Consider the following 23,834-nt stretch of genomic DNA (forward strand, 5'->3'; position numbering starts at 1 on the left):
CATAAACAAAAGCTCTTTGGGGACCTCAATATTTTTTCAGTGTAGAGGGGTACTTGAGGCCAAAAGTTTTAGAATCTGTTTAATGCTATTGAAAGAATTTGAGATATAATCACAAAGCTGTACTCTGTTTGGGAAATCATCAGAATAGTAAAAGTACCATTAAATCCAGAGTTGGGTAAATAATGCCATGTTAAGGAAAAAGAGACAGGGGTAGATAGATTCTGAAAATTGTAGACCAGTATACTTGATGTTAATCCTCAGGGGGGAAAGTTGGAGCTGATTAAACTGAAAGAAAAGTGGTAACTGTGAGCTCCCAACACAAGTTCGCTAAGACTAAATCATGTCAAACCAACAGCCAAAGGAATACAGCCACCCCTTGATATCCATGGGGATTGGATACCAAAGTCCATGGATGCTCAAATCTCTAATATAAAATGGCATAGTATTTGCATATAACCTATGCACATCCTCCCATATACTTTATTCATTTATTTACTTATTTGTTTTTTGGTGGCTGGCTGGTACAGGGATCCAAACTCCTGACCTTTGTGTTACCAGCACCATGCTCTAACCAACTGAGCTAACCAGCCAGTCCCAATATACTTTAAGTCATCTCTAGATTATTTAAAATACCTAACACAATGTAAATGCTATGTAAATGTTGTTATACTATTTGTTTAGGAAGTAATGACAAGAAAAAAAGTACATGCTCACTACAAACACAATTTTTTTTCAAATAGTTTCCATCCATAGTTTAATCTATGAATGCCAAACCCACGGATACAGAGGGTGGACTGTATTTGTTTCCTTGATATTTGGTAGAACAGGGAATGTATATAGATACTGTATTTTCTATTCAGCGTTTGATTATCTGTTATAAACAATGGCTTAGAGAACTTCCAGTTGAAGATTAACCAATCTGCCTGAAGCAAAATGTGATAAAGTTCAGAAGTGATATGGAATATGACATAGGAAGTGATATAGTTTTTTAGTACTGATACAGAATGGGTTGGGAATCAAGCCAGAAGTCGAGAAACTAGAGAGAAAATCATAGTGATGTGGGTAGCAATGATCACTCATCAAACAAATAACTATTGGACATCTACTGCGTGCCAGGCACTGTACAGAGCATTAAGGATAGAGAAGCAAGACAGACGAGATCCCATCCTTTGTGGAGCTGACATTTAAAGCACAGTCAGATCTTTTTCTCCTTATGAAATGTGGGCTCTTTACCTGAGCCAATATGTTAGAAAGAACAGTTAAAGCTGTTAACAATAAAAGAACAAACTAAATTAATTTAGATCTTGTTCTCCTCGTCCCAAGTGGGGATGCGGAAGAATAGAGAGAATATTTGATTCACATGATCTTAAAGTAATAGTGCGGGACATAAAATGCACTCTAAAAACTATATTTCCATCAGTCTGAGGTTGGGGGAAGAAAAAAAAATAAGGAAGAGAAGAAAGGCACATAAGGGAAAGGGATACAGGAGAACCAACATGCTGCAGAGGAGGAATTGGGGTCTGGGGGTTGGCATTCAAGAAGGAAAAACCTTAATTCTAATTAAAGTACCTCACAACTTTGACTCAACTACCTCTTTTAGATCCCATATATTTCTAGCATCTTTGTAAGTTTATAAATGGTAAAGCACGGTACAAGTGTACAGCTTTCATATTACTAGAAAACACTGTCTCTACTGAATTTCACAATTCTCACAGAAAATTGCTTTATCCTACAGTTTTTGATGGTTGTCTCCAACTTCCCCCAAAAGTAGTTTATGTTTAACTCTTCATCATTCTCACATTTCATTCATTTAACCAAAAAGCTTAACTTGTTATGGGGAAATTATGTATCTCTTAGATGCCTACTCCAGCTTTTTAATCTTCATGCCAATAAAAAAAATGTGCTCAAACTTTTTCTTTTTTCTAAATTTTTTTTTTTCCCGCAGTTGGCTGGTTATGAGGATCCAAACCCTTGACCTTAGTGTTATAACACCACACTCTAACCTACTGAGCAACTGACCAGCCTTCAAACTTCTTTAATTCATAAACTTATTTGGACATATAAATGGCATGCACGTTTGATGTCATAAAATTTTATAGGAAAACCAATACAAAACACCATGTGTTCGATATACTTGTCAGCATAAGACCCCAAAAGTCCTGAAATTTCAAAACTCAAATATTACATGTCCTTGCTTTAACTACGACTCCATTTTTAAAAGTTAGAGATGAAAAAACTAATGTAAGTGTTAGTTACAACTCATACACCAATAGCACTTATTGCTTTGGTAAAAACAAGTGATCTGTTAGTAAGGTTTCATTATAAGTACACAGCAAACCTTAAATTATCTGCTGATGGATTATCTACAGACTTTGAATTCCAGGGTAACTTCCCCATGCTTCTGGACCATTTTCTTCTACTGTCAGTAAATATGCAAGGAGTAAGTTTTAATCTTAAGGCTTAATCCAGACAACATTAGTAATACAAAACAAGCAAGAAAACATTTGACAAGGCATTCCAAAGTGAAATACATTCCATATGTCTGAGATTTTCTTATCAACTTTCTAGAACCTAGCACAATACCTTCTCTTCACAGATACCTATATTGTTTATGCTCTTGCTTCTTTCAGGTCTCCCTGACCACCCCCATTTATGACCACTGGTACTTTCTATCCCCCTTATCTTGTTTCATTTGTCTCGATAGAACTTACTAATATCTGACATAAAAAATACTTAAGTGTATATTTGCTTGTGTTCTCTTCCTTTACCGACGCATGGACACCCCCAAACCCCTCACAATAAGCATCATGATGGATGGATATTCTGGTTGTTCATTCAGTGCTTTGAACTATTCCTAGCAAATAGTATGCAATATAAAATGAATGATTTGTTAAATGAACGTGGAGATTATAAGTACAATTCCTTTAGGTTATAGACAAGAAAATGACTCCATGAATCTGGAGGTAAAAAGGAAACTAAGCAGAGAACAGACCTCAGAAAGTCCGTGCAATTGATGTCCCTATTGCACAGTAGTTAAGCACACAACAAACCTTAGGCTTTACTCATAGGCTTTACTCAAGGACAAAGCTGGATTTCAGTCCACTTAGCAGTAGTGACATAGGGCAAACTAACTTGTCCATGCCTCAATTCATCCAGTATAAAACAGGGATAAAGATAGCACCAACTTAATGTTGTTACTAAGGTGACTAAACATGATTATGTGTATACTATAGTATATACCAAAAAATAAGTATTCAATAAAAAATAGCTAATGTTATCACTACGATTATCATGATCATCTTCATTATCATCTCGCTCAAGCTCCATAGCCTATTTTCTCATGTTTCCCAATTTATGATAAGACTGGCTGTTTAGTTTCTAAGTCCATACAACTATGAAAGAAGATTAAAGGGTTAAAATTAGTTGCCAGAAGCAAGAACAGCAAAAACATGGGAGGAAAATAAAAAACTACAAAAATTAGATACCAAAGGTACTGCATTACAGCATAATAATAATGTCCATGAAGATGATGCTTAGCCACTAAGAAAAAGGTTAGATTATATTTAATATACTATTTTAAGATGGCAAGAAAATATAATTCTAAAATTTGTAAGATTCACTTGAAAATGATTTATACAAACTTTTGATGTAAAATATAAACTTCCATTGCCTCCAAAATTTACCTTCTAAAGAAAAAGAATAAAGTAAATGAGGCATTATTATGTAAATGGCTTGGATATCTCTGCTGTAAATACCCATCAGTTTGATTTATGCCAATTTCTCTATCTAAAGCTTTTCTGTGAGATCACTCCTCTCATACTCTGTTATTTTGTATCTCAAGTGTAGATTTCAGGGAGATGATAATAGTTTCATTTACTTTGTCAGTGGCACTGCTACCACCTTGTAACAAATCTGCATTTATTAATTCTATTTCCTTTAGTGACAGAATAACTAAGGCCCTCTGATATTAGTAAGAAAATCAAATTTCAAAATCAAAACCACATTCCAAAATTCTTAAAAGATATTTGTTCAATTCCTTTGTAAAAACATTGGTCACCATTTAACACACAGTGGCAACAAAATGTACTCAATTTACATGCATTGACAAGTCAATAAATCATAATACATGGACAATTCGAACAATACTAAAGTAGCTTATGTTGCATTTAACTGCAGTTATTGTGCTAATATGAGAAACAAAGAGTTCCAGTTTCAGTCTGATATAAGGTTCTTTGTAGCAAGTAACATGGAACAATGATCATGTGAAGTCGACATCATTCTTCAGAAATCACTTTGTGCAAAGCACCATACTAGGGTAGAACGAGATCTTGGAAAAAATGTATACTTTCAGTTAAGGACAACAGGGCTCCATTTTTAAAAAAATTAATTACCTGAATGATTCAAGTTTTTATTGTGCCCATAAATTAAAATATCTTTCATTGTGAAGGTTACATATTCCATGTTTTGACACCTTGTGTAATTCTGCAGATGTTCAATTAAACTGACAGATTCTGTATAACTGAATTATTTTCAAGAGCAAAAAGAGGAAACCAATAATCAAAAGCCCTTTCTAAACTCACAGACAAGATTTCTGGATATGGGATTTAATTAATAAGAAGAAAAGTTAAGCACCACAATAAAAATACTTTTTTTTAGAAAACAGAAAAGACTGCAATCAATGTACAAGTTAAGGACAAAAGCACTTACACATTTACCAAAGGGGGAAAAAAATTTAAACCACTCTAATCCTGAAATAAACTCAATAAGTCTGAAATTTTAAAAAATTCTTTTTGGTGTCTGTGTGCGGTATTTATTATGTGGAAGATACAAACCATAATTATGTTTAAGATCTCAAGTTCAATAATTCTGAATTGACCAAGTGAGAATGCTCATATTATTTATGCATAATAAGAATGTTATGTATTGATTTTTGTATTATATGGTGTATTTTCTTTTTTCTCTCAAAGTCTACAGTTAAAAGATAGCATTAAATCATTCTGAAGTGCATAGGAATTTATGACAAACTGCCTTGTGGAAAAAAAATAACTTCTCTAAAAATAAGAGCTCAAAGTAGTTATGTGCAAATAAAACGTCAAAATAAGATTGTCATAAATACAGCCATCCTACAAGTTTGTCTTCTTTTGTATCAATTTAGCAACATCAATAATTTCAGTTCCTCTCCTCCATGATGTGTCTAATTACTCTGTTACAAGTAATTATTTTTTAGCATGTGTAACAGAACACATGCTTAAAAATTTCGAGAGTTCAGAAAATTAAAATTTATGATTCAGACGTGATAATACTTAAGTCAGATATAGAAGACAAATAAGTAACTTTAATTTAGAACATGCTTGAAACATTATAAAAGAAAAAAAGACTAAAAACGGGAAAAAGGATTTTTCCTCATGTAACTTTTGGCTAAACTACATAGCAAAAAAGCAAAATATAAAACATTTAGTTTTCACCCCAAAATAAATTATCAAAAAATAAAATTCACTAAACAAGATAAAACGAAGATTAGGATTATGAGTATGAAATAGTCAGACTCATTCCATTCAGATAAGATGATGATACTTTGGGGGAAAATAAATCCTTACAAAACAATATAATTTGTTTCTCATTAACCTTTCAAATATCACTTCTACTTCACCACTTACACCATAAACCTTCTTGACAGTTCACATTTCTAAAAAAAGAATTTTTAGCCTCTTAATTTCCAAGAGTCAAGTCAAATCCTTTAGTTCACCCTAATTCTGCAATCCCCATTTAAAAGACAGTAAAATAATCATTTTCTTCTCCTCAGAAGTCAGAATCTATGATGCAATTATTCAAAATCGGGAAATTAAAGGTAAAAAAATCAACTAGAGATAAGAACTCTTGTTAGCATATGTGGTTTTATGTACTAGGGAGACCACATAATTGCTCATCCTGTGAAGACAGTATAGTCAGAAAATTAAAATAATATATACTTAAAATCTGCATCTGCATAGATGTGAGTTAAGAAAATGACTGAAATTATATGATTATAAATGTTTACTGTGAAACAGTACAAAATTGATGTTGCCAAAAAGAGAATAAAAAAATCTTCAACTGATATTAAACATCTTAAGTAATTTGGGAAAATCCTAAGATTAAATTGTTACTATCAGGGAACAACATCAACAAAAAAATGCTCTCATGCATGTACACATGTTAAGTAACAAATAAGCAAACCCCAAGTCAGTACAGTACATCAATGACTGATACTTAAATAATATTTTGACATATGGAAAGAGAAGGAAAAGATAAAATGTTGACTGCCATTGATGAAAAAGCATTTCAACAATTTACACAAAATGATACTGAACAGTTTTTAAAAAAGACGTCCTAAGAACACCAAGCCACAATAAGTTAGTGTTTTCCAAAATACATGCTGAACTATTTGATCCCATATCTACACAATGTTACTGTCTTAATTCCTAAATGTTGTGACAGCATATTTAACAAGTGAGGTACATTAGTTTACATCTTTTTATGGGTATTCTAAGAGAATTAATTTTTCTTTTCCAGTTTTTCATCTTCTTCACCTCCTCCAAAGAAAATCAAAGGAAACATTCCTAGAATGCAGCCAATAGTCACCCCAACAGCTTTGCCCTAAGGAAATAAAAGAGAACATTTTTTAAAAAGTTACTATATCCCTAAAAGGTATTCTTGCTTAATATCTATGATAACACACAATTACTATGTACTATAAAATTCAACTGTGTCTGCATTTCTTTTGATCATAGTAACTAGAAATAAGAACATATTAAATATAAAAATAAGCTACAAAAATGTCCTTGAACAAATAATATTTAAAGTTCAAAGCAACCAAGAAATTTTTTAAATTGCCATAAAAATAACATCAAAGAAATATTCAAATAGAAAAATACTTTTTAAAAACTGTGCATATATTTTAATAACAGAAGATAGGAAGGCAAGAAAAAAATCTCACCAGTAACTCTTGATATATTTGGATTTGTATTCCTTTTCAACATTTATCTCATGTATACCTAATTATATGTAGATATATTCATTATGTAAACATATCTTTCTTTTCTGCCTGCCTCACTTCATCACCCACAGCCACACATGCTACAGTAAATTCTTTTCCAAACTGCTCCATAAACTTAATATAAAGACCTAAATTCCACTGAATTGATGAATTTATAATTTACTTAAAGCTCTCTTTACCATATAAAACCATTGCTACCTTTTCATCATTATTAGTGATAAAACAACAAACACTTCTGTGTATAGTTCTTTCCCAATGATTTATTTTGAAATAAAATAATATTAATATTTGTGCATCTTCATATGTGTTGTCATGTTGTCCACACTTGACAAAACTGCACACATATATCCACATTTCAATATATGTATGTATATATGCACACCAATTTTTCTGCAACCTCACATATATCATGAAAATTTTAAAAATTTTATCTTTGTAAATTATTTTTAAAATTTGCATTCCTACAATTATCAAGTTTAAACACTTTTCAATTAAGTTTTAATTCATCACACAAACATTTATTGAGAATCTATTATGTACCAAACTCTGTGCTATGTGCACTAGGCAGATAGGGACTAATCAGATGCAGTCTCTGTCCTCCAGGAACTTCCAGTTAGGTATACAGAGAAAGACAAATAAGTTCTATCAAATATTTACAGATGTTATGATAGCTACATAATCTATAGTCTTGAACAGAATTTTTCCTATACATTGTCCATTTATCTACCAGATCCTACAGTTTTTATAACAAATTTCAATAGCAGACCTCAATGTTTGACAATAGCTTGCACAAAAATTTTTCAACTCTGTTATTTTGGGAGTTTTTGTGGTTGTTAGTGGCAGTGGTGGTGATGGTAACAGTATGCCCATGCTTTATATTAATAGTCAAACCTGTCATTTTCATTATGTCAAAATTTTAGAAGGTATCACTCTCACTCCTCCAGAGTTTTAACAAATAGAAATTTTCTTTATTCCGAATGCTGATAAAGTTAACCCTAGATTCTTATTTGATCTCAACATTTGTATGCATTTTTATACTCACAGAGAGACTATATTCTGACTTTCCCATATACATGAACGACCATTGCAAATAGGCCCCAATTCCACTTCCTACCCACTCTGTTAGAATGCCTGTTACTATCCTCCAGGGCAACCAACGCTTTCCTCCCCCTCACTTTAGGAATCCCAGTCAGTGAGTTCTGACACAATTATCTCAATGAGATATATAAAGTCAATAGGGCAGGTAAGGAGGAAAGAAGTGATATCCTTTTTGGACTCCCTGATCCAGGACCTGAAATACAATTTTTCCATTGTAAAAAGTTACTCATATATTATTATTAGGGCTTATGATACTCTAGGTTCTTACAATTAACTACTTTGGGGCTAATCTGAGAAAACAAGTCCATCTCTAATATTGTTTTACAACAAGACATTCTCTAAGTTTCAAACAACCAAATTACAAATGAGTTTTTAAAATACAACCAATTTCAACTGGAACCTGCAAGGTGGATTTGTGTGTATGCTGTTATGGGTAAATTTCAGAGTTAGCTTATTTCATAAGTAGATGGCTGACTACTACCTTCAAATACTTCAGGCTGTATGTAATCAAAATATTATGTTACAGAGTAGAAGATCTGATTCTAACATAAAACAAGCAGAGTCAACAAAGGAATAGAATCATTGTTTCCATATGCTGGTGGGGGATTTACCAAAGCACACAAATACACATACAGTAAATATATAAATATAATTTTAGTAACTGAGGTGCTATTGCCAAAGACGAAGGGAAATTGAACTTGCTTACAATATAGGAAGAAAACAGAATTGTCAATTACGTGAGAAGAGGAGACTCCAGGAAAATAAATTTCTGATACCAACTGTAATGCTAAAATTTTAAGCCAAATTGCTGGACTGTTAGAATATCCTTATTCCCCAACAACTCTGGCTGATGTCAGCTAGCTAGTCTCACTTCAATTTATCTACAAATTGCAGAATATGGACACATAGAAAATAAAAGTCCAAAATTAACATTCCTCTTCCTTAAAAGACTTTTCATCCTTTATAAAGTAAAAACCATTATAAGCAAATAGTTCTTCATTTTTTATCTACACACTCTTTCCACATTTCAATTGAAAACTAAACACTTTCTTAGTATAGTAGTGACTCTTCTACTACTCAAATTTTAAAGGGCAGTAATAACTGGAAATTTCAGATATAAAAAAAAAATCCAAATGTTCTCCTTTAAGAAAAAATAACTACTAACTACTACCATTAGCAACCCAAAAGCAACAAAAGAGCCTCCGAACTGATAATGTATAAAACAAAGAACTTTAATATTCTTTAACATTAATGATTAAAATAAAGTGTAAAGTATTATAGTATAAAGACCAAAATGCTCTGTGCAAGAGCACCTGTCCTGAGTTTAAATTGGACATTTAAAGTTATGAGTGATGAATTTAATTCCATCTTACCTATGTGTATATTTCTTTGCTCTATCTGGACATTTTTCATGTACAAATTCTATTTACTTCCAGCAAACAGGTTTATTTTAATAACCTCACTAAAACAAATTCAACTTAATTTAAATACATTGATCATATATTTTACTCTATTCTTCACTTCCCATTAATGTTTTAATCCACTGCCATTTGATTTTGCCTTTCCTATCCATCCATGGAAATTGTTCAGGAATGATTACCAATGAGCAACTATGTACCAAATCCAAAGAAAAAAATTTCTCAGAACCCTTACTTGATTTCTTTATAGCAAGAAAAACTGATTACCACTCACTGCTTCTTAAAACTTCTCCCTTGCAAGCTTCCATAAGATCATGAGTTCGTAGATAATCTCTAGGGTTCTTTAATTTTGCACATTCCATCTAGATCAATAGTTCTCAAATTTTAATATGCAGCAGAATTAAACAGAGGGCTTGTAAAAACACAAATTGCTGGGCCCCACCTCCAGAATTTTTGATTCTGTAAATCTATAGCGGACAGATTTTCAGGAGGCACCCATGATTCCTTTCTCCTGGTATTCAAGCCTTTGCATAATCTCCACACACACCACCCTCCCCTCCCCACCTCCAACCCCTTGATCATGGACAGGACGCTCTAACTTGTTTCTAACAGTAGAAAAGGTGATATGATGCTACCTCTGTAATTATATGTTACATTGCATAAGCCTCCATCTTGCCAGCAAACCCATTCTCTCTCTCCCTTGCTGGCTCTGAAGCAGGAAGCTGCCATGTTGTGACAGGGCCTATGGAGAAGGCCACATGGCAAGGAACTGCAAGTGCCCTCTAGATGGTGAAGGAGCCTTGTAGGAGATGAAAGCAACCTTTGGCAGGCATCTAGCCAGAAGTTGGGTCCCTCACATACATAAGGAAATTAATTTTGCCAAAAACCTGAGTGAGCTTGGAAATGGATTCATCATCAATTGAGCCCCCAGAGAAGAACCAAGTCCTAGTTGTACATTGATTGCAGCCTTCCAGAGGACCCAGTTAAGTTGTGCCTGGTCTCCTGACCCACAGAAAATGAGAGGTAATAAATATGCGTTGTTTTAAGCTGCTAAGTCTGTGGTAAATTTTTACACAGCAATAGACAGGTCTAAGATGAAGCCTGAGAGTTTACTTTTCTAATAAGTTCTCAGGTAATGTTGATCCTGCTGGTCCTGGCAGCACACTTTGAGAACCACTGCCCTATACAGTCTCACCTTCTCCCATCGTTTTAACTATCACCTACTTTTTCAGTGAGGCTTACAGTGACCCTCCTGTTTAATACTGCAATCTGCCTCCATCTTAGCACTCCCAGTCTCTTTTACCCTGCTGTTTTTGTTTTTATTCCCAAAACTCTTATGAACTTCTGATATAGTAAATATTTTATTGGTCAGATTTGTTTATTGTCTGTCCCATTCCTGCTGGAATGTAAGATCCACAAGAAAAAAGACCTTGTTTTGTTAACTGATGTGTTCAAAACTCCTAGACCTGTATATGGCATATAGTAGGTACACAATAAATATTTGTTGAATGTATGAATGACGATACTCATCGTCTCTAATTCAGACCTCTCTAACCTGAATCCAAATATCTGCTAGGTATCACCACTGGAATGTCCCACTAGCATCTCAAATTCAAAATGTCCAAAACAAAACTCATTATCTTCCCTTACAAATTTGTTCTTCCTCCTTCTTTTCTTGACTTAGTTGGTGGCATCATAATCCATCCGGTTTCCTTCCTATTTAAAACTCTTTGCTGGCTCTCCATCACCTAGTTATGAGGTTCAAACTCCTTAGTGTAGCCTATACAATGTCTTTCCTGTCTGATCAATGCTTACTTCTCCAATGCTGCTTTCTACTGCTGCTTCTGCCCACAATTACTACATATTACATTCCTGAAACTCCTAATTTTTTTGTGTTTCTCTGAATATACCCTTTATTTAATCACACTCTTCTACTTGCTAGTCAGTATACTTGTAATTCTCTTGTTCATCTAATAAATGTCTCAACAATTCAAAAATCAGCTTAATTCAATAATCACCAAGAAATCTTTCCACCAAATGAACTTTCGCCCCACAAAATATTAATTCCCTCACTTGTACTATTGCTTTTTCTTGTGCAGTATTCTATTACTGCAGGGCCAGCCCGTGGCTCACTCGGGAGAGTGTGGTGCTGATAACACCAAGGCCCCGGGTTCGGATCCCATATAGGGATGGCCAGTTTGCTCACTGGCTGAGCGTGGTGCTGACAACACCAAGCCAAGGGTTAAGATCCCCTTACCGGTCATCTTTTATAAAAAAAAAAAAGAATTCTATTACTGCATATATTATACTAAATTATAATTGTTTACACATCTAGTTCTGCACCGAAACAAGTACCTCAAAGATAACTGTAATTTATTATTTATTTTATGCCCTTCAGTCTCCGGCACATAATGGATACTCCTTAATATTAACTGAATCGTCTAAAAATTTTTTTAAATCAAATACAAAAAAAATAAGGAGTCAATAAACAAATTACTGCTCTTCTGAAAACTGCCAAGGCCTAGAAAATTTTTGTTAATAACTCTACTCAAATCAATTTTAATCTCAGATTTCTCAGGGGCCTGAACTATATAGTATCTTGCTCTGGCTACCAGAATTCATTATCATAAACCATATAAATTACTTACCAAATGTGCACTAACACGTGTTTGCCACATGTCCACTTGCTTTGGTGTTAGATCAGGAATTGACAGGCCTAACCTGGAAGCCAAAGCTTCAACGTAGCCTGCAAGTCTTTAAAAAAACAAGACAAGAGGACAGAATATAGGGTTTTTATTTTATTTTATTTTTTTATTTTAATTTATCGATATACAATATAGTTGATTTTCATATCCCTTTAAATTCCTCCTTTCCCTCCCTACCCATCTCCCCTCCCTGCCATCAACATCATCTCTGTTCACATGTCATAACAAAATCAAGGAATTGTTGTGATTGTTGTGTCTTCTTCCCAACCCCCAACCAGAATATAGGTTTTTAAGAGACATGCAAATGTCTTCAGACAGTAAAATGTAATTACTACAAAAAGAAGCAAGATAATTTAATAATAATAAGTGCCTGTACTTGGCATTCTAGAAATGGCGTAAACATTTTTTTACAACTTTTATTTTTATTGTGTATAAACATATACAATTTAAAAATATTTTCATATTAACATATTTAACTCATAGGTAAATTGAGCAATTATTCTCTATCATTACTTTTAAGAGACCAATTAAAGGTATTCCAAATTCAAAGCAAAGTACTTTAACATATGATATAAATTAATTTTATCAGAAAGCAAGTTTCCAAAATTCATCAGGTTGGTATACTAAGAAAAACAGCCTAGAATTTTCAGGCCAACTTCAAGTATTTTATCAAATCTAAGCTGCCATCTCTTATTGGATACAATCTTACTTTATGAGCTATAAGAAAGAAAAAAATTAGCCAATTAACCTATGCATACCATCAATCATAAAATGGATATTGATAACAGACATGTTAAGTTCTAAAAAAATGAGCATCTAAGAATTCATGAAATGTAGTATTTATTATTTAAGGTTACCAAAAAAAAGAGGAGAAATAATTCTTAAACATAAAGGCTCCCAGCAAAATCCTCATCTCTGACAAAAAATAATTGTTTTATGATACAATCCAAAACTAAATGACTTTAAAATCTATTAGACCATTGGTTCTATTAAATATATCAGAAAGCTATACAGTAGCTATATTATTATTATTATTAATTTAAAGTTGGACAGTGGGAAATGGAATGTTTGAAAGGTGATATCATGATAGATTTATGCCAGGAATTTCAGGAATATAAAATTCTTGTCATGGCCCTAAAACAAAGAAAATTTGTTAATAGTGGCTTTGGCTCCAAACTCCAGTGCAGAACTCTAATATAGAGGTTTAGATCACTTACAAACCTGCCTTTGGTATAGGGCTAAGTAGACTTCTACTAAGCCAAAACCCATACCTCAAAACATACCACTCATATGAGCCAAAGAAAGAAGAAATAAGGTCAAAGAGCAAAAGAGAGCATATTTATCATAATAATTAATGCCAGCTTGGCCTAACTTATACTCCCTAGCCTTCTCTAAGCCCAAGAAGCAGCCCAGGCTGTCTATACTTGGAAGAGAGAATGGAAAGAGAGAAAGAGGGAAAGCTGGTCTTTTCTAAGTAGCCAACCTCAGTTTTTTTCATCATTCCTGCCACATGCAATAGAGAGAGCAAAAAATGACCAAACCCATACATACTTTGGCAAGTATTTCCTTGAAAGTTCAACTCTCTAAAAAACATACCCAGTAAGTATCCTCAAATTTCAGTCATATCCCTTACGTTATGGCTTCATGAGAGAAGGGTGGGTGGAATAATAATGGGGGTTCTTGCTTTTAATCCTGTCGTACCCTTGGAAATGTCTACAAAATACATATTAATACTTCAGTAAATGACAATGTCATTTTGCTTACATTATGATAGTTTTAGAACAAATTTTTCCATATATCAGAATCACTTGCAAAAATTATGAAACACCAATGCCAGGGCCCCATCTCCGTAGACATTAATTCTGCATGACTGGGGTACAATACAGGCATCTATATTTGGTGCCCCCCCAAAGATTTAGTACTATTCATTTAGAAATATTAAATTAAAAAATTTAGTTCTAGAACACAAAGGAAAATAAGTATCACTTTTTTAAGCTTCTCAATTAAAGGACAATGGAGAAAAGAAAGATAGCAGGTAGTACATGCACGTACAAATGAATAAATGAATGAACCTACCCAAGTCCAGCTAAATCTGACACAAGATTTCCCAAAGCAGCAGCTAAATATTTGAAAAACAAAAAAGTGAATTGTTACATAAACCTCAGAAAAATCAATATAATACATCACTATGTAATAATAAGGCCCTGGTCTGGAAGAGTTATCACATCTCTCAAACTACAACTATATCCAAAGTAACTCACTGAATAGCTCTGAATCTCAAGATTTCAAAATGGAACACAATTCTGAAACTATAATATTCTACCTCCATTAAGTAGTAGGTTTTTTCTGTGATGGCAGCTAGTTTCAATTTTGATTTCAATATTAAAACACCTGCACAATATTTTGTAGATGTATCTTTCATATAACATTTGTTTAGGGGAATTTGGATATATTTGGAAGTTTAATAGTAAAGCCATATATACAACTTGGAAATTCAAGAAAGTCAAAAATGTCTCTTTCATTAACTCATCTGCTTCATGCTGTCTATACAATAAATAAAACACAGAACATAGAACCATTCCCAAATTTCACCATCATGAAGAACAGAGTGGTAATTGAGGGAGAAGAAGATAGACTTTCGATCTTGTATTTCCTTCTTTGATTTTTCTACCCAACTGGAAAATAAGCAACTTAATAAACACAAAAGGTACAAAGGTTTTGGGATAACATTACCAGAAAAACTTGTTTAAACAGTCAATATAGAAGAGTATCGTTACCCATTGACTAACATAAAATACCTAAAATTTCTCAGAAAGAAGTGCTACATACACAAAACTAGAATCGGTTAAGAAGATAACCTAATAGACATCTCAGTAAGTAAATTCATTCATATAAATTATCCTCTTCTGAAACTAACCTACTAAAATGTTTTATAAACATACAGACAATGAAATAATAACATTTACTATTATTAAGTACCTGCCATAGTTGAAATTCCCAAAATAATTCCAATAGACAACTCAATATGGGTTCCCTGAAAAATGATTAGAAAGAAATTAACCTTAAAAATTAAAGCCGAAGTGACTATGAAAGAATAGTAATATTAATAAAAACAGATAAAATATCAACATGTTAGTGCAACAAAATTATATATATAAAATGTGCAGAAACATGCACATATAATGTAGTAATTCACTTAATTAATAAATATATGAATTCATACAGAAATAACATCAATAACCTTGTATTCATTAAAATTAGGCTTTCATAAAAATAAAAAATAGCAACATACATAGAAATACAATTCATTATTAAGAATCTAGAATTTCTATTTTTCTACCACAGGAAAAAATGTTTTAAAGTTCTTTGAACACAAAGAAAACAAACTCACATAATTTTAAATTCTGAATGACACATCTATACTATTGTTATTTATTTTATCAAAAGATTAAAAAGACAGACTAAACCAGTTTCTAGAGAAACTGGGTTTAAAAAATTATTCTTATAACACTTAGTTCTTTAACCAGTAAGTACTGAAACTTACATATGATTCATTTATAAGCAGCAACAGCATTAGTACAATAGATCTACAGTAAAAATAAGGCCCCATTCTATCTCCACTGACTTTATTTACTGACTGAGTTTAACACTTTCTACATTTATAACATCATCATTCCACTGAAGAAAAGCGGGGCTGATATTCTTCCATTTTACAAAATAAGAACTGAAATGAAGAAAAACTATTCTAATGGGTTATTACATAGAATAAAAAAGAAATCCTAGGACCTATTATGCTAATTAAGTTCAAATCATTGAGCAATGCTGCCATAAGTGGACTTAATTTTCAAGTGCTCTCTTGAATACTGATGCTTGAAATTTTCTAAAAATATTTTCAAATCTCAATATTTGTGGAGAAAAAAAAAGAATGTCCTGTTATGCAGATATATTGCATTACCCATCAATCATCTACAAAACTGAAGAAAAGGCTGAATTAAGTTTTCCTCAATTTTCTTGCCCTTAGGACTTTTGGTTCTACCCCTTTAAGATGTATTTCTTGTTAAATACGGACCAAACAGCCTAATGCACAAAAGTCTCCCGGGCACTTAAAATTACAAGGTCATAAAGGTACCCCCCCAAAATGGGTTTCTGAAGAAAAAGAAAGTAAAGAAAAGGAAAAAACAGGCACAGAGAAAAAGAAAGAAAATGTGCATCATATATGGATGCAAAAAAAACTAGAACATGACTATGGGTGGAATGTCTCCCAAAAGTTCATGTGTTGGAAACTTGATCCCCACCATAACAGTGTTAAGAGGGTGGGGAATCTTATTATAGTATTTGAAAGGTGGGGCTGTTAAGAAGTGATTGGATCATGAGTAAATTAATGTATTCACGGAGTAATGGGTTGGTGGTTTAATGAGTTGTCTTGGATGTGGTTTGGTGGCTTTATAAGGAGAGCACATGAAAGATCTCTGACTCCTGCCATCATCGCCATGGAACTCTATAGAGTCCCTCACCAGATGCGTTCCCTGGACCTTGACTTCCCAGCTTCCAAAACTGTAAGAAATAGATTTCATTTTCTTATAAAATACCCAGTTTCAGGTATCTCATTATAAGCACACTAACTAGACAGAAAACTAATACAAACACCAATATGAAGAGAGACACCTGACAGCTACAGTGCATGATAAATAAATACAGCAACCTGAAAAGCAACGAATCATTGGCAATAACCCAAGAAGAAGCTCTCTGCAATACAGGTATTTAACAAGTATTTAAGTACTTAGTCATTGGTTGAATTTAAGACACTAAAAGGTCCTTCTAATAGCATGACAACCTCATATAAAGTCAAAGATGGTATGAGGGCACTGGACTATCCCCTTCTTTACTTTGTTCCACAGTTAAATCAAATTTTGCATCAACAGGTGAGGTAGAAATTATAAATAAATCTAATACTTGTTGTTTCAAAGTTATACCTGGGTTCATCACCTTAATACAGTTAATCTACTCTAAAATTCTAATAAGTTCCATCCTAATTAAATTGTAAACACAATAATCCAAAATAGCCACTAAAATATAAGTTATAAAAAGCAATTCAAAAATATAAAAATAAAAAACTATGAAGAATAGCCCACAAAAAAGGTCAAATCTATTACAAGCAGTTATATAGGAATTTCTTTTTATGTCTACAATTAGGATAGCAGCCAGGAGGGAACACCTAACAGGAAGAAGAAAAACATTAAATGTCTATGGCATGACAGAAAAGAACAATCAAGAATCTCCTTATCTTATTATCCTAAAACAGTCATAGCTGTTGCACAACATGAGGAGGGAGTGTTTAAAAAAATATAAAAAGGTGAAAAACATTCTGAAGATAATGATGATCACTTATTTCCCTTTTCATAGGTTCTATGATTATATTATTTACCAGCATGTACTTTAATTTCAGCAGTCTATTACAAAGCCTCAGTGGAAAGTCTGACTCTCTCTGAATTAATTTGCAATTTTCACAGGATAATATTTTTATCACGCCTATTATTCTTAACCACGTATTGAAGTCAATGGTTTAAAACATTAATTTCAGTAAAAACTGGTGATAAGTCCCTGAAAGTGGATTTTCAATGTAAACAGAAGGTATTACCAGTTTAAAGTCAACCACGTCAGGCCTGGAAAAATGGCTCACATTCAGTTATACTAATAATGAAGCAAAGGCCTGTGTAGCACAAAATAATGAACAATACAGCTGGACCTCCATATTCATGGGTTTCACATCAAAAATATTCAGAAAATAAAAATTCCACAAAGTTCCGAAAAGCAAAACTTGAATTGAATCCATGTGGGTATTATAAGTAAATGATTTAAAGTACACAGAAGGATGTGCATTAAGTTACATGCAAATATCATACCATTTTATATGAGGGACTTGAACATCCGTGGATTTTGGTATCCTTCTGGGTTCACAGAACCAACCTTCCATGGATACCAAGAGACAACTGTACTACAATAATCTGACTCAAGATTGTGGGTGTTTACTTCGGTTTGATTTGTGAGCTGTATTTAAACCAAGATATTGTTCCTTTGATATTTATTTCAAAGAAAGGTAAGACCATACTGTGAAGGTCATATTCAGAATCTAAGATATCCAGTTTCTCTACTCTGATCTCTCTTCAAAATCCCCCTACATCCCTCTTTATGCAAAATAAATCATCTCAACCCTTCCCTGTAGCAAAGGCGTGTTTCAGCATTTGAATATCTAAGGTCTGCTCTACTGAGGCTGGGGTGGGGGAGGTTATTAAGATGGTAGGTAGTATGAGTACTAAATGTCGATAAACGCCATGTAAAATTGTGTAAAACTCGGGCCGCCCGTGGCTCACTTGGGAGAGTGCGGTGCTGATAACACCAAGGCCATGGGTTCGGATCCTATATAGGGATGGCCGGTTGGCTCACTGGCTGAGTGTGGTGTTGACAACACCACACCAAGGGTTGAGATCCCCTTACTGGTCATCTTTTAAAAAAAAAATAAAATAAAATTGTGTAAAACTGAAAGAAATATGTGCCACAGAGAAGATTTAATTCAGACAATCTACCCAAGAATCTATTCAAATCTTAACTATAGCTTATAAGTTCATCATAAAGGGGTTTTCATTACAATTAGATTTGATCTACACTATTTAAAATAATCTAGCCAACTCAGATTTTAATAGTTTCAGAATAGGCAGTGTGGTTCTACATAGTTGAATAAATTTGTCACATTCACAGATATATAAATTCATTAATTTTATTCTTATATGCATGTTAGGAAAACACCATAATCAGTCAAAAAACTGGCATTCTGAAATTATATTTTAGGGCACACTTTAATTTGTGTCAACCTTTAGAAATCTGGTCTTGTCAGACTACTCTCCTAAAGAATTCTCCAATGTTTCTTATCACCTTCAAGCTGTATGCATGGTAGAGCATCTTCTGTGAATGTTTACATAGCAGAATACCTTCCTGCTGTGGAAACCCTGTAACTTTCCTCAACTAGGTGAATGGCTGGACTTTCTGGATATCTGATCCCCATCAATCTGAACATAAGGCTAGACTATATAGCAAACAAAAACATTGTTCAATGAACCAATTTTAGATAATCTTTAAACAAATTTTAAAATCTATACAGTGTGAATTAATTTTTTAATCCCCTTATTGAAACAAAATCTTCTACTTATGTCTATTTGTAATACACATGATCTCCAAAACACCAATAGGAAACCCTACATTTCTCATATGTATTTTCCTGACATTCAACAATACTAAAATCATTCTACTTTTTTTGAGCAGTCTCCTATATTACAGTGTAGCTACACTATAGCTACTATAGCTATTATTTATAGACTTTTTAAAAACTTACAACAAACTCTCTGAGCTCTAGCTCAGAAAAGTTTTGTGTTATGAAGCACTTTGATTTTCTCAATTGAGTTTAAATAAAAACCCTACTTGAGAACTTCTAAATTGGTATCCGGAAATAAATAATTGGCACCTTTTTCTCCTCCCAGGATATAAGTAATAGACCTTCGGTTCATTTACTGCTAATATCTGGAAAAACTACTTCACATATCATAAAAACGTATACTGAAAGTTGATAATTGCCTTCTTAACTGAACTATGATCAACCCATTTTATTTGGAAAAAAAACAAGAGAAAAGTGAATAGAGCCCTGGGCAGCTATAGAAGACTTGAATTTTAATCATAAATGTATTTCTGACTTAGGATATGAACCCAATATTGATATCCATGAATAAAAGCTGTTATGTAATAGCAAGAAAGGTAAATCAGCCATCCCCTGAGATTAAGCAACACTTTTAAGAAGCACTCTTACATTAAAATGACCATAGCAAAGAAGAACTTTTTTTTTAACACTACAATAAAACAAAGGCAGTAGGGGGATATATTCACAGTATTCTGAATTGAAATGTTAGGCACCTCTGGGTTAAATAGTTATATTAAAGGCAAAACTGTGCATCAAAACACCCGTTAAAACAATTTTGCATGGTAAAATTGAAAAGGAACTAACCTAATAACCTATATACAAGGGTACTTCAAAAGTTCCCAGAAAAATGTGTATTATCTTTTAATTCTATTTTTCCACAAACTTTTTGAAGTACCCTCATATGTGCTGACAATTACCAACTCAATTACCAACTCAATAACATCAGAAAAGTGTACATATTTTTTTCTTTAATAAGAATGTTGAAACTAGAACAGAATAATATAAACCCCAAATGCTTTGTTTAAGGGCATGTACAAAAAGTCTTTGTCTAAATGATTTATCAAAAGTCTTGATGATTAATATATATGATGCCTTAAAATTGAGCTACAGTCTACTTACTAAGAAATTTAGTAAAAAAATGCCTTGCTCATTATGATGCTGATTAAAACTTTATAACTACAATATGCAAATTATTAAGAAAATATAGACCACATTAATTTCTCTGTTAACTCAAAATAAAAGTGGTGAGAGAAAGAACTTACTGCAACAATCATAATTGCATTATCCAAAAAGCCAAACCCTATGAAAGGTATCGCATTGTGGATGAATACTGAAAAACATCAAAAACAGAAAAATATATTTTAAATACAACTTTATTATGACAAAAACATACCATCCATATGATTAAAGTTTCCTCAATAGACTTGATAATCTTTAGAGTTTGCTTTTCATTCCCCATAGCCAGTGAATTCTGCTACTGCTATAATTTTAACTACTTGGTAGAGGCTATAGTGGGAAGGAAAATCAAAACAAAACAAAAATATACATAACACAGAAATAATCCTGTTAGGTTTTTGTGTTTTCTTATTGGCAATACACACACACACACACACACACACACACACACACACACACACACACACACACACACACACACACACAAACACACACACACACACACACAAGCACACACACACACACACACACACAGTTAGTGGAAGAACAAATTAATAAATATATATGAGTACCAAGTTTTACCTGATTAATTGCTACTGACATCAATCTGTTTTTCTCTTATCCCTAAAGACTGATATAAAATTGATGTCTGTGTTAGAAATTATAAAAAATAACCTGAATAAAATTTCAGGGAGGCTATTTAGTTGCTTTTACTCACTAACCAATTTTTTTTTAATGTTAGAAAAAGGCGATCATTTCATCTATATTAGAGATCTATATGCAGTCTTTTTTCCCCCCCTCACCATTCATCAATATCACTAAGTACTAACGGAACTATCAACAATGAATATTTGATTTAAATCAAAAAGTTACTTGGCTGTTTCCTACCAAAGGCATACCTAACCTCATTTATCTGGTGCATAATCTGAATGACCTGAGATATTAGAAATGTGACTAGGAAGAACTAATATCTATATCATTTATACCTATATCATTTGTATACATTTGGCCTTTTTTTTTTTCATAGTTGCATCTTCAGCACATTGCGCAATGCCTATGGAATAGTAGATGCTCAGTAAATATCAGTTAATTAGGTTGAGGACCACTAACTTGGAAAGAAAGAGAATGCCATATTGAAAGAACTGACGGCAGACTATCAAACATTAAAAGCTGGGAATAGGTAAAATACTTTATTCTAATTAATCTGTGAAATTGCTGAAGTACACACTTAACATCAGTTCACCTGAGGACTTTTTTTGATAAACATCAAAACTCTGAGTTTTATTCTACATTAAAAAAACAGTCTCTTAAAGCAATTGATTATATGTGTTCAGTGATTTTTCAGTGTTTTTTTCTTTCAGTGCAGTTAAGTCCACAGGAAGTATAATTAAAATATAATTCATAAGTTATGAAAATTTAATATTACTATGTTGAGTTCTGCACCAATCACGGAAGACTAATAAGCAGCAAAAGAAGTACATTTACCCACAACTACTATCAAAGACTAAAATTAAGGGAAAATAACATATAGTATAATAATATATACTATTACATATATTATTACAATTATGTAAGTTATATAAAATATTACATAATAGGTATATAATAGGTCATTTCAGATTTCTTGTTATTAAGCAATAATGTCTAAGATCAAGAGCAGCATCTTTAATTATAAAAAATATTATTTTAAAAGCTCATAAAGAAACTTTGATCAAATAGTGCATTAATGAAATGGAATTTTTCAATTAAAGAGTCTAGCTTTAATTTTACCACTTTTTGCCTAAGTATGCTTGCTTAACTACTAAACACTCAAAATTTATAATAAGCAGCTTCCAAAACATGCATAATCCTATTTCCAAAAATATAATTCAAATTTAATAGGACAAAAGAGTGTAATAAAAATTTTTAAATTCACTTAAGGAAACATTTATAGTAAAGAGAAAGCTACTTAAGTATATCTCTGAAGAGAAGTCTCCCAAATGATTTTCCAAATTGCCTTTGAAAGGAAAATACAGCAAAGTAACAATGAAATTGGCTGGGATTACTTACTTAACATTTTAGGGTTAAATTGATGGCACCTCTAAAACTGGCCAGTTACAAATATCTTAAAATTAGGTGTTAAGGCCATTAAATTAAGATAACACTGATTGCTATCCTACTAAAAATTTTGTCAATAAAACCAAAGGTACAATGCTACAATAATCACTTTGAATTATAAGATAATATCACGTTTTTATCTTTACACCTAAGCAAATATGTCCTATAAATAAAAATTTATTTTTAACTCAAAGGACAAAATATAATTTTCCAAAAAGTTAAATATGTACTGGGCACTAGAGATATAAATAAGGCAGCCCTCAAGGGGTTTATGATAACACAGCCATATGAACAGTTAATTTCAGTAAAACCTAAAAAAAAATGATAATAGTACTATACGGTGCCATGGATATAAGATTATATGAATCTAGGCTGGGAGAATCGGAAAACATTACCTGGAATGAGAAGTTTAAAGAATTCTTAAATTCCTTTTGTATTTGAGGAAAGCTTTTACAAATTTCTAACATAAATTACATTCTATCTGTGAGAGAAAAAGAACTCGCTATTACACGAGGGTTTTTTAGTTGTTTTCTTTTAATTACATAAATTTGCTCTCCAGTATGTAATGATCTCCTACAAATTTGTGATGTCTTCAACTTCCTTTGGGAAACACTATTCCATAATTCAGCAGTTGTTAGGAAATCACACTTAATATTTAGTTTTGATTTACAACCTACTCAAATTCACTATACTGTTAAATAATCCTTTTCTTCCATTGTCTTTACAATAAGATCCAAACTGTTTTACATTACTTCAGTGTTAGTCCTTGAATATTTATTCCTGTCATAACAGAGAAAAGAAAGAACACCAGGATGTTCTTCTTCCTGGTGGTTTTAAATGAACTTTACTTTTTTCATTATTACAAACAGCTAGCCAGAAGTATTTTCTCCACCAGAGAACGGCTCTTCCTAGACTTGAGCCTAGAAATTCTAGCTCTGTGGTTACCCAGCTTAAATTCAAACACATCCTCTTTCCTGGGAAGTAAATACATCCTTTAACCTGGGAATTAAGAAAACTTCTATTACAAGTATAATTCAATTTCTAGATGATAACAATATTTT

The 23,834-nt window shown here is 32.6% G+C and overlaps 1 protein-coding gene across 4 annotated transcripts in view; it reads right to left on the minus strand.

The window, feature by feature from the left end:
- Positions 1 to 4,003: 4,003 nt before the first annotated feature.
- TMEM65 (transmembrane protein 65) overlaps positions 4,004 to 23,834 on the minus strand; it is a 64,178-nt gene continuing 44,347 nt past the window's right edge. For 2 of the 4 annotated variants that reach the window (XM_063079825.1, XM_063079824.1), the window contains 5 exons: positions 20,763 to 20,830; positions 15,234 to 15,288; positions 14,331 to 14,373; positions 12,198 to 12,303; positions 4,004 to 6,633 (listed from right to left, as the gene is read on the minus strand). In XM_063079825.1, the coding sequence (XP_062935895.1) occupies positions 6,532 to 6,633; positions 12,198 to 12,303; positions 14,331 to 14,373; positions 15,234 to 15,288; positions 20,763 to 20,830 (374 nt within the window). In that variant the 3' untranslated portion in view covers positions 4,004 to 6,531. Of the gene's footprint in view, positions 6,634 to 12,197; positions 12,304 to 13,301; positions 13,389 to 13,850; positions 13,968 to 14,330; positions 14,374 to 15,233; positions 15,289 to 20,762; positions 20,831 to 23,834 lie in introns of those variants that run through there. The other 2 variants (XM_063079826.1, XM_063079827.1) reach the window with 2 other exon arrangements.

Source organism: Cynocephalus volans, chromosome 15, assembly GCF_027409185.1.
Source record: "Cynocephalus volans isolate mCynVol1 chromosome 15, mCynVol1.pri, whole genome shotgun sequence".
Taxonomy (NCBI): domain Eukaryota; kingdom Metazoa; phylum Chordata; class Mammalia; order Dermoptera; family Cynocephalidae; genus Cynocephalus; species Cynocephalus volans.